This window comes from Periplaneta americana, chromosome 16 (assembly GCF_040183065.1).
Source record: "Periplaneta americana isolate PAMFEO1 chromosome 16, P.americana_PAMFEO1_priV1, whole genome shotgun sequence".
Lineage (NCBI taxonomy): Eukaryota > Metazoa > Arthropoda > Insecta > Blattodea > Blattidae > Periplaneta > Periplaneta americana.
This window is the reverse complement of record NC_091132.1, coordinates 33,218,322-33,231,156: the sequence shown is the minus strand read 5'-3', so window position 1 is coordinate 33,231,156 and position 12,835 is coordinate 33,218,322. Positions and strand designations below refer to the sequence as shown.

At 33.8% G+C, this 12,835-nt stretch overlaps 1 protein-coding gene across 1 annotated transcript; it reads right to left on the bottom strand.

Moving 5' to 3' along the window:
• Nucleotides 1-615: 615 nt before the first annotated feature.
• On the bottom strand, nt 616-4,760 carry LOC138716393 (glycine-rich protein-like). Its single transcript, XM_069849429.1, has 3 exons — nt 4,697-4,760; nt 1,207-1,356; nt 616-1,015 (listed from the first exon to the last, which is right to left on the bottom strand). The coding sequence occupies exons 1-3, from the start codon at nt 4,706-4,708 to the stop codon at nt 803-805; spliced, it is 375 nt and encodes a 124-aa protein (XP_069705530.1). The 5' UTR covers nt 4,709-4,760; the 3' UTR covers nt 616-802.
• Between the last annotated feature and the right edge of the window lie 8,075 nt (nt 4,761-12,835).

The window sequence follows — 12,835 nt, the reverse complement described above, 5'->3', positions numbered from 1 at the left end:
TTTTTTATTCGACGCTACGACAATGATATTACAAATACATCTTAATTGTCACGAAATAATTTGTGCTTAAATGCGACAGGCTCATGTCAGTAGATTTACTAGAATGTAAAAGAACTGCGAGACAAAATTCCGGCACACCGGCGACGCTGATATAACCTCTGCAGTTGCTAGCTTCGTTAAATAAACCATAATTTAATTTTTCCACCAGATATGAGACATATGCCATACTGTACAATTAACTTTTGTATCCCTGTGTCGTAAAAGTCTGCCGTCTGAGACAGCGTGTGACAGCCGTCTGCACACCTCTGTTGATCCCACGGTATGACAAATGTCCCAATTCGGGTGGGGAATATTTTGAAAAATATCTCAATTTCTGCATCTGTTCCAATAAATCTTTCCACAAAATTGTGTTTTCTTTCTGTGTTTGACATTATTAATATAGTGGAATAAAAGAATGAACTTTATCTGTCCCCATGAGAATGTTTACTTGTAAGAGGAAAGCAGAAAATAGGAAAGATTGGAGAATACTGGGTTTACAGTGAAAGATCTGTCTTCGGGCAGAAAAGACAAGAAAATTCATAATAAATTTTAAATAGGAATGTAATAAAACACATGTAAGGTAATACATCAGAATTTATTAATTCATTTTGGCTACGCCATGTTTCCTGGAGTTCTCCGAAAAATATATAAAAATTTATTGGATTTTCTGATGAACATCAGTGTACTAATATCTGAACGTATTTGATCTCATCCATTGTACAAAATACATGGTAGCTGAGATAATTAATTGATGTCGGGAGACTTAGTAGTAACCGTAATGGCCGTATCCATGGCCGTAGTATCCGTTCAGACCTCCGTAGTAGGAGTATGTGGGAGCATAATGTACAGTCTTGTAACCTACGCCGTATCCCAGTCCATGTCCGTATCCAAGGCCGTAGGCCCCGTAGCCAAGACTGTGGTCGTAGCCATAGCCGTAGGGACCGTATCCATATCCCGAACCAGGACCAAGTGATACCTGTGTGAAAGAAACACATGTTTTATTCTTTAAGATGTTCTACGTATTTCGAAATGTATCCATAGAATCATAATATGTTATAAACTTTTGTAAACATCAACTGTTCATTTTTATGCATAAGGAATGAGAACTTAATAGGAATTTCCTGTTGATTGACACTCCAACACTGCTTGATACTATAACAGACTTACCTTTGCATATGACACGGCAGGCGCCTTAAGTACGGGCCCGAAGTATTCGAGACCTGAGCTGTAACCAAGCCCCAACAACCCTCGTTTGTCTTTCTTTGCTGATTGTTCTTCAGCGAAAACAACCACGACGACAAAGATGAGGACACAGGCCTGTAGACAGGTTAAATTAATCGTCTTCATCATCCACGAATGCTGCACCTTTATTACACATTTTATTATACCTGATCATAAGCATTCCTTGAATAAGGTAATAATTAACAAGCTGGACTGAGATTCATAGGTTAGCCACTTAAAAGAGTGACGAGGGATTCATAAAATTTCTACATTTGCGTGAAATGTTTATGCTGTTCCTGGTTGTTACTGTGAGGATGGTTGAAATTGTAAGGATGTTTGGGAATTCGAATAAAATTTTGACTTTATTTCACCCTTTATACTCCCTGCATTTAAAATGTAACAAGGCACAGTCTTCCCTTTAATTACTCCATAATTTTTCCTGGTTTATTGTTTATTGTTAGTAAAATAACATGTACAAAAATACAATCTTAATTCCTCCCTGAAGGAGTAAAAACTCGTGCTCAGGGAGTTATCTAAACACATACTTAACACATACAAAGACAATTATTTGACACAAAATGCGTCAAGAAAAAACATTATAAGAATAAATTAACTTTAAAAATAAAATTTCAATTTTAACAATTTAAATCATACAAATATATACACATATTAAATCAACATATATTTTTTAACAATTAAATTCCTAACGCTATTTTTGAAATTTCTGATACTAAAATTTTCCAAATTTGGGTATTTTTCAATTATTTTATTATATAACCTTGCACCAAAGTAGGTATCATGGCTAAGAGCTGTGCTTGTGAAACACTTTGGTTCCTCTAGTCGTATAAAATCTGATCTTTTAGTTCCATATTTATGATGGTACAATTTGAATTTATTAAGATTTTTATGTATGAAGTTTAATAAGGCAATATAATAACTCTGTTTAATTTTGAAAACATTAAAATCAGTGAACAAAAGGTCGGATGAGTAATCATTATATGAGAAAACAATGCAATTGATAGTCGAATCGATTCACACCATTGAGATGTTTAAAATTACTGTAATGAATAATATGCCACTATAATTGTATCCATTTGAAAATTAATACCACAGTTAGTTAATTGCTTTAGAATTAAACTATGGTAAATTAACTATCTCTGTGTTCACAATCCCCGCATTTTCATTTATCGCTAGAATGCATTTTCAGCAGTCTCAGAGGTCAAGTTTTAAATTAATAGAACGTCAACGGCAGTACAAGATGCACGTGTTCATGCGCGAACAAGACGTCAAGCCAATTTAGTCTATGAAAACTAACCTTATCTCCATACAATCTGGGACAGAGTGCGATCTCTAATAATGACATTAAGTCTTTAATAGTCTTCCACTTACAATGCAAATAATTTGATCCTAGGCTCGTGGGTTCAGACCCTGACGAGAGCGATAAAATCCTTATCATTGCTTCTTTCTAATGGTATGTAAAGCTAGATCGGTGTACGGCACCTAATTAGAATTCTTTTGCTGATAATATTTCTTTAGATCATTTTCCTTAGATATTGCTTTTCGATACTAAATAACCCCTGCACTTAAAATCAAACTGTCGTCAAGTAATTAGCCATTACGAGTACAATAAAGGGTTAGGAACAGCTTAAGAATTTCAGAAATCGATTTTTAAAAACACCTTTTTCTTTTTTACACAAAATATTTTGCGCGAGATCGTGCATATTTGCTTGTTTTCCGCACAGAACCAATACGCGGTAAGTGTGAAATACCACATTCAGTATTCCCAACGTAACACACATAACAATTTCCCTCTTCTTACCGCTTAAGCGCGACATTCATTTTACTGCTTTAGGCTTTTAACATATTATTTTTAGAGACGTTTAACATAGTAATAATTATAAATTGGAAACTTACCACTGCAATTTCACCTAAATTGCAATGTTAATTATTGCTTTTAAATATTTGCAAAAATTAAGTAAAGTCTACTACTCCACGAAACTTATTGCAGTCCTGATACAAGTAACATTAAGGAAGCCGTGAAAAAATCAACAAGATTCCAGATGCCGATGTTATTACTGCAATATGTTATATAAATAATATTGTTAAAATATTAAAATGAAAAATAAATCATTACATAACCTTACCGTTTGTTTTAAGTTCGCATTTATAGAGTGGGGGAAAAAAAAGACAGACGTATATCACGGCCTGCTGGAGTATAGTAAACACAGAAAACATTTTATAGCAACAATGTTGAAGATAGATATTTTGGTGTTCCGAAGTTGGCGTCATTAAACAGAAACCAACATGGAGATTTCATTGCAACTAATTAGAAATTCGTCTTTCAGGTATGTAATAAACGATCTTCGCAGAAAATAATGTACGATACACGAGCGGTATGTTTGTTTTCATGTTCTCGGAAATTAAAAAAGCTCAACTACGTTTCACTTTTTCAGTCTTTTCCTCGACCATGAAAACGTCAACATACCGCTCTTGTAACGTATATTATTATTATAATATTTTGCAGAAAATGTTTCATCAAAATCTGCAATAAGTAGTTATGAAGTAAGAATTAAAAAACAAGGCGTTCCAATTTTGGTTAAGCCTGGCAGTGGGAAGTTTATTGTTTATTTTCCCGCACAAATTAGACCGTAATATCTTGCAGAAAAATATTCGTCAATATCTTCAATGGTTTTGGAGTAATATTTAAAAGGCAAGACGTTGCAATCTTGGTTAAACCTGACAGTGAGAAGTTTATAGCTTATTTCCCGCAATCATACTTTAATTATCCGTTTTCCTGATAGCTAAAAAACTATCTAACATATGCTTATATTTTTTAGTGAGTTTGTGCATATCTTAGCTATAGTGTTGTGGAAAATCACTTCAGTCTCTTGAATACTTCTTCTGATAAAAAAAATAAAAACACTTAACAATTCTCTAAAAATAGATGTATTTTCTTAACCCAAAGTTAAAATATTATTTATTATGCAATGGATTTGAAAGGACGTGGTATTGTAAACATGAAATCCAGCAATAAAATAAGAAAAAGAGAACATACATAGTTTTAAAAAATAGCTGAATTATTAGGGAAAACCTACATACCTGCACGAAAAGAGCCTCAATTTTGAATGTTGGAAAAATATAAATAAATCATTTGATACTATAAAGCATTGTTTATTGGATAGAAGAAATACAGTGTTGTACATCTATAAATTTTAATTTTCCTTAACATTATAGTGAGAGAAGGAAAGTTGAATATTTCCAAAATTTTACTTCTGTTAGTCCCTTAAAGTTTCGCATATTATGTATCTTTTACTAGTTTTAAGAAGGAATCTTAATTATGAAGTTTTTAAATTCGTAATTTAGGCAGAAAATATGACTCATAGTAAATACATATAAGCGTGGTTATAATCTCATTACGGTAGGTTTCGTAACTTACCAGAGTCTTCATGTTGTTTTATTGTTCGTAGTTTGTTCTTTGCTAAACAATGAAAAGTGAGTTGACAACTGAACATTAGCCATGTGTTTATATACACAGAATTTCGACAGAGCTGGGCAGGGGGGAAGCATTTGGTAGGAGAGGAAGGAAGTTCCCTTTTTAAATTTCTCTTTCCTTGAGAATTTACTGTGTTCTTCTTCCTTTTTAGTCTGCTCGTTTTTGTGTAACGAAATAACTCCACTTAAAAATTTATACGATTTTACTAATGACGTTACTACAGCGGTGACCAAAACTCGAACTGCAGTGATTACATGCGACAGACAGCCTATGAAGTAAGGAGACGGAGGAAAAGTACTTGGCATGAAAACTTCAACCAGTGGTGGTTCCTGTACTAACATCTTGATCAATCCTGCGGATAAAAATCTCAAGATTTGCTGTATCAGTAATGTCACTGCTGTCATTAAGAGCCAGTGAATAACATACGATTTTTCTTGCTTCTTTTTTTTTTAACCTTCCTCTTGAATATGATCAGGAATTTTCTAAATTTTTCTCTCGATACTTTGTCGAGAAATTCGTAGTTTTTCAAAATTAAAAACTTCTTATGGACAAGTTAATAAGCTATTTTAATCATTACTCTTTTGAGAAATTCTGTTCTATTAAAAGGCTTTAGAGCACGAGATATTTCAAACCCCATTAGGTAGCTGACTTTCTTACATTTATTTATCTCATCTTTCTCTTCCTGGCTGTGATTTAAGACATGCCAATTCCTGGCGTTTAACAGTTCGTTGGCACATAATATTGAATCAGTTTTTCTATAATATTACTATTAAATGAATAACTAATATATAGTTACCCTCATCTAAAGATTAAGAAGATTAAAATTTAGATAAATCCTAATAATTTTATCCTTCTATGGAGAAGATCTAAAAATATCAATATTCATGCACATACAGAAGAATTATAGAAACACATACTTAGTAGGCAGTAATAATAATAATAATAATAATAATAATAATAATAATAATAATGATAATAATAATATAATAATAATAATAAATTATTCAGCGTGGCAATTAATGTTTCTATATACTCCTACTTGAACCATTGAGCAAAGTAAACATATTACATTTTGTCCGACAGAACAACAAAGAAGTTCTCCTTCTCAATCTTTACGAAACCTCCTCTTACTGCTTGTAGAGACAGAGTTTGTAGAGCGACATGATACCGTCACTGCTTGCCTTCAGTACGTGAATGAAACATACAGCAATGTACAGGAAACTCCTCGTACCCGTTTGAATGTCTGTGATTACACGATGTAATCACGATACCCGCTTTGGTCACCACTGCGTTACAAGAAGGTAACTTTGCTATGGTGTACAACAGCTATATACGGAGGAAATATTTATTTAACAGACCATTTAAAATATATACAATTTACAAAAATTCAAGATAAAAATTGAAAATATAATATGGTACGATTATAAAATAACATGCAAATTATATATAAAGATATTGGTTCCTGTTCAGAAAGAATTGAAATTAAAATTTAAAATCTGTTTTATAAACAATGTTTATCTTAATACTGCACAAAACACCATACCGACAACGTAATGAATGTGAATGGGTCAATGATTTCTTCATCTGCATCCTTTCTCTCAACATCTTAATTAGTGTAATCTATGTATTTAACTTGTCTTAACGGAAAGCAACAGACGAAAGAAAAAGGGACAAAGTGTAGTCTTGAGAGAAGAGAAACTTAAAGAAAAACTTTGCTTTTCTCCTCCACGCCCTTCCCTGCTTAGCCTTGTCCCTGTTGTTGGAAGCCAATGTCACCGTTATACGTACATTTTTTAACATTCTCATGGGTTATAGAAATATTTTTATGCTCGACCCTGCCGAAATGTAGTAATTATACACCTGGTAGCAGCCCTTTAATGGACCTCATTAAGGTACACCTATTCATTAAAGTTCAGGTGTTCCACCAATCAGAAAATACCATTGTAGCAATATGAAAGCGCAAGTATCGATTATTCTCGGATATGCAATCGAAAGACAACTAGCGCGAGATTAGACAATATTAAACTCAGTCGAAAAAAAAACACACAAATTAACATCAATTCACCGTCATCTTCCAGCCTTTCACAAAGCACATTCCCGCAAATTCATTTCACCAATTGCCGGAAAAAATCAATATGGTCGAGCATAAAAAGTCGTATGAAACTTGACTATAATGGTAATTAAGACGCTCGTATGAAAATTATGAAACTCGCTTGCGCTCGTTTCATAAACGTACTCGCGTCTTAATTACTACCATTATAGGCTCGTTGCATAATGTACTATTTCAGTCTCAAAATGTGATTAAAATTAATATTCAGTTCGAAATTTAAGTTTGAAAGATAGAGTTGTCCATCACTGAAACTAAGTCATGGAGTGTCCACACCTGTGGAGTAACGGTCAGCGCGTCTGACTGCGAAACCAGGTGGCCCAGGTTCGAATCCCGGTCGGGGCAAGTTACCTGGTTGAGGTTTTTTCCGGGGTTTTCCCTCAATCCAATACGAGCAAATGCTGGGTAACTTTCGGTGCTGGACCCCGGACTCATTTCACCGGCATTATCACCTTCATATCATTCAGACGCTAAAGTTGCTATTCATAGACATTTCGCTAGCCCGGGCTACGAGCGTGCTAAACAGAATTCATATCATATCATATCGCTGACACTGGTTTATGAATACGAAAAACCTTAGTTCGCTGATCATCCACCGAAAGCCCGCTCTAAGAATGTCTATGAATACGGCCCTAAGTAACCTAGATGTTGATACAGCGTCGTAAAATAACCCAATAAAATAAAAAAAGTCATGGAGTTGTCTGTTTTGGAAACCAGACGAAGCCATATTTAAAGTGAAATTGTCTACTTTTGAATCTAAGTCTCTTCTAACTCGGTTTCAAAGCGAATTTACGTAAAACAGTACTTATTAATCCACAAACCGATTAATATATAAACAATCAGCCATGTTGGATTCGCGATGCGTGGTGGAAAGAGGTGGTACGAATGTGGGCTTTTCATTGGCTACTGAAAGAATTGTCCTAATTTGAAACCAAGTCACAGTGGAGTTGTCTACTTTATGATTCTAAAGCGCACAATTAAGTGCTATTTTCGCTCTGTTATGTCCGTTTTTGAACGTAAACAGTTCCAGAATCGCATTCAGCACACAAAATTCTATGAGAAACAATCAATATCTCGAAATCGCAAAAAAAATGGAGTTATCTAACTTTGATACTGCTCCTCATATTCTCAGTACACAATTAAATTTCAGAACAAACACACTTTGACTCCACACTACCGAACACAAACGCACACACCATCAAAGCAACTTCGAAAAAAAAAACGTAAACAAGCAAGTACCTCACTAGTTCTGAAGATTCCTAACAGTGAAGCCGAAACTACATTAATTTTCATGCGACTTTTGCCGTTTTAGCCGCTCAGTAACAACACGAGCCATTCGCGCTTAAGCAGTGTTGCATAGATGTAATGTTAAAACTCAGTCGTTGTTAGTTATGGTAAGTTAAATATTACAAGCGCCCAGACAAAATATTGTAGCCACGAAGAAGAGGAGACGTATGAACTAAGTCGCTTGAAAAGCATTACAGTCAACTAAGATACATTTCCAATCTAGTTTCAATTTAATACAAGAAAGTTATTTCCTTACTAAATCTTAAGTATTAATATTAATTATTTTAACTGTTCAATTAATAGTAATTACTATACCATAACAGATACTACTAATGCTACTACTACCATTATCACAGTAAATTTATTTTAAACTCATATTTCATTTAAAAAAAATGAAATATAGGCCTAATTTTTTAAATCCCAATATGCTCAATCAGTTTAAGAGAGCACTGTATTATGGTAATAAATTACTGAAAGGATTTTAGTTTTTTCCTTTAAATGTCTAGGCAGTTGATCCTAACAAATGTAACATTTTAAAATTCTTTTGCAGAACGAAAAGTTACATTTGATCAAATTTCTGCACATTTATAGGACACAATTAAATTATTTTAATAATTTATTATCGTATTACTTTGCTCTCTTAAATTCACAGCATACTCGGAATTAAATCAATGGTTTTCCCAAAAAACGCCATGAAACGTTTCATATACTTATAACAATTTTTATTTCGAAATGGAAGCAAAAACGAGCAAAATTGTATTTAACTTCTTTGTTTGAAATATCTCATAGAATAATCCCCTGAAATTAATGACTCTACTTATGGTTCACCCTGTATATAGCTCCAGGAGCTGCCACCTATTTGCAGCGAAACGTCTGTGAGCTCAGCTCCAATTTCACTGTAACGTACTACCAAATGCTCGAAATCACTCCGTTCTTACACTAAAAGTTCGGCCATATTTTTTAACAAATGAAACAAGCAAATCATTAATTTGGAACGAGCCCTTCAATTAGTTTCAATATATTAGAAAGAATGTCCAATACAGGATCCCAAACAAAATAATTCCAAGCCAATATCCAGAGCACGCCCGAAGATGCGTTGGAAGGACCAAGCTATGCTTCCAAAGTGTTGCGAATTCAATGATTTTCCCGCTAGATCTGGAGTTTTTCTGTGTTAGTTTAGCGGGTATAATTTATGGAATTGGTATTTATGATATTTGGATTTAGCAGGTATTTTTAGCACTTACAGCGGGAAAATAATTGTATTTTACATTGATAGTATAGCGGGCATAATTTATGGAATTAGTATTTATGATATTTGGATTTAGCAGGTATTTTTAGCACTTACAGCGGGAAAATCATTTTATTTTACATTGACAGTATAGCGGGTATAATTTATGGAATTAGTATTTATGATATTTGGATTTAGCAGGTATTTTTAGTACTTAAGCGGGAAAATCATTTTATTTTACATTGACAGTATAGCGGGTATAATTTATGGAATTAGTATTTGTGATATTTGGATTTAGCAGGTATTTTTAGCACTTACAGCGGGAAAATCATTTTATTTTACATTGACAGTATAGCGGGTATAATTTATGGAATTAGTATTTATGATATTTGGATTTAGCAGGTATTTTTAGCACTTACAGCGGGAAAATAATTTTATTTCACATTGACAGTATAGCTATTTAGCAAGTTTTAAAGAATCGAGTTGGCAGCACTGGATTCCAACTACCGAAGACGGAACAGGCCAACTGATCTAATACGTAGACAAATTGATTAACGAAAATATTACAGTTCCGATCAGATTAAATTGAATTTCACATGCTACATAAATATTAACTTTGATTCGTACAAGCCAACTGATCTAATACGTAGACAAATTGATTAACGAAAATATCACAGTTCCGATCAGATTACATTGAATTTCATATGCTACATAAATATTAACTTTGATTCGTAATATCGTTCGTAGAAGACTACAGTTATCGGAATCATTTCACAAAGATTTCCTAAACGAACTGCATTCTGAGACAATCATGTCCGTAAAATAATTATTTTACAGCAAACAAACGTGTGCGAACATAATTCGCCCACAAGCTCTAAGTGGCATCATTTCACGTTATAAAACAAAAACAAAATATAATAAAACTCACATATTTTGACGTCTCTGGTTTTCGAATTGTCAAAGAGGAGAATTATTAATCTATCATTGTGAGGTTACAAGATGTGTTCAAACCGTCCACCATCCATTTCAAGACACTTGTCATTACGTCGCATTGATCTATCTTGAACGCTGAGTAAAATATTCGTATCAGTCATTGTTAAGAGTACTGTAGCTTGAAGATTTTCCACCAGATCTTCGATGGTATTACGTGATATCCCTCAGGCGTGCTCCTTGAAGTACATTTAGTCTATACCAGTCTATACACATTTCAGAACTTCACGTCGTAAATAATTTTAGATGTGCAGGGGACACGATTTTCAGAAAAAAAAAACACGTCGATTTAGCCATCATCATCATCATCATCATCATCATCATCATCATCATCATCATCATCATCATCATCATCATCATCGTCCTTGCAGGTATTAGGCCTAGTGGCCTGTTACGATCTCCGTCCATCTTTTCAGGGGGCGTCCAAAAGATCGTCTTCCATGTGGTATATAGCGGAGAATTTGTCTTGGGAGTCTGGAACAGTCCATCCTATTGACATGGTTAAGCCATTTTTGTCTATAGTGGTTGAGATGTTCATAAATAGGTGTTCCATCTATGACCCTACAATTCAATACTTTAGAGATTATTATCATATACAAGGACAGATTGAAGTATTTGGCCTATTGTTCGGAGCAAGGGGAACAATTCCAAAATTCTCCGTTGAATGTTTTAAGTCTTTTGGAATTCCTTTAAATATTTTGAAAATTATTGCTATAGACGTAATGAAATATTCTGTTCAGATTTTACGTAATCACCTGTACACCTACATTTCCTTATATTCTATTTGATTACTAATCATTATTGAATAAAAGTACTTTCCCAAGGGTAGCTTCCATTTGAAAATAAAAATCGTAAATAGTGATAACGCAAATGTTTATTTTTATTTTATTTGTTTAATATGCTGTGTCTTTTGGCAACCCTTACTGAAGGGCAGCTACCTTTGTGGGATTTATATATCAATTCTTTTGTAATTAGTTCATTCCTTTTGTGGCCAAGCAAGCTGTAGCCGGCAGTCCTCCTTAGAAATCTCATTTCTGCAGTTGTTAGGCGTTGAACATCTGAGTTTCGGGCAGTCCAGGCCTCACTACCATTCATGAGGACAGGTCTTGCTAGAACTTTATATGCTTTTAACCTGGTATGTTTTTGGGTTTTCGTGGTTATGAAAACCTGATTGATGGTTCTTAAGGCTCTATTAAAATGTTGAATATTTTCAGATATATCAGTAACAGGTAAATATGTCAAATTATAACCTAAATATTTAAATAAGTTTACCTGTTCTAACGTATGGGTTCCAATGCAATTTGACTCCTAACTGGCTGTTTACCTTGGAACGCCATAATGTTTGTTTTGTTTGGGGAAATTTTCATATTGAAATTTTGTGCTATTATATTCAAATGATATATTGAGTATTGCAGCTCGTCTTCATTTGTAGCAAAAAGAACCTGATCGTCTGCATATAATAATGTATCTAGAGTACAATTTCGGAAGAGCGGGATGTTTCCATGAATTGTTAGTCGCCAATGTCTGATGATGGAGTTGATGTATATATTGAATAAAAGTGGTGAGAGGGGGCATCCTTGACGAACTCCACAGTTTATCGTTTCCATTCGGTATGTTCTGATCCGATAGTAATTTTGATAATATTGTGGTTATATAATTCTTAAATTGTTCTTATAATTGCGTTCGGAACTGAATCATCTGTTAAAATTTGAAAGAGCTTATTTCTGTCAACACGGTCAAAAGCTTTTAGTTTAGTTTCTACCTTATTTCTTGATTTGATTATGAGGTGGGATGGGTGGAGAGTTGTTTATAAAATTTGTACGATTAACTTTGTCTTGCGGTCGACAGCTTCGATCAGTCTAAGAATCAGTGACAGCATAAACCAGTGATGTCAAAGCAAGCGCATTTTTCTGACCTTGACGTCGTGCGCGGGCATCAAGCGCTAGGTATGGAAAAAGGAAGGGTTGTGTGTATGAATAAGCAGCCTGTTGGATTAAGAAAACAGTGGTGCACAAACTTCAAACGGAACGTGAAATTTTGTATCGTTATTTTTAAATGGCTTCTTTCTGTTTGATATTACCTGTATTGTCTGTAAAACAAAAGTACTAATACCAATTTATTAATATTGCTGTTGTGTTTTAAACGTTAATAACATAACAAACAGTTAAGAAGGAATATTCACATCAATTCCATAGTAGTACAACTATACTGTACTAAATGGATGAAACACATCATTCATAAAGAAAGTGATATCCCAAAAAAAGGGATTGAGTGTGACATGATAAGTTGGAATTGATATTGCTTGTATTTTTACGGGCGTATTTTGCGGGCTACCGGGGCTACCGGCGGTAGCCCAAGGAAATTACAAAAGAAAAAGTTTATAATATAACATAATGTAATAATTTTGTATTATTAGTTTTACTATAGTAATTAAAATTAAAGTAATTGTTAGATATATTTTGTGTAATAA

What these genes read in the sequence shown, in the direction of transcription:
- LOC138716393 (XM_069849429.1), bottom strand. An exon ending in CTGCCGTGTCATATGCAAAG is followed by an intron (nt 1,016 to 1,206) that starts GTAAGTCTGTTA and finishes TCTTTCACACAG; the next exon opens with GTATCACTTGGTCCTGGTTC.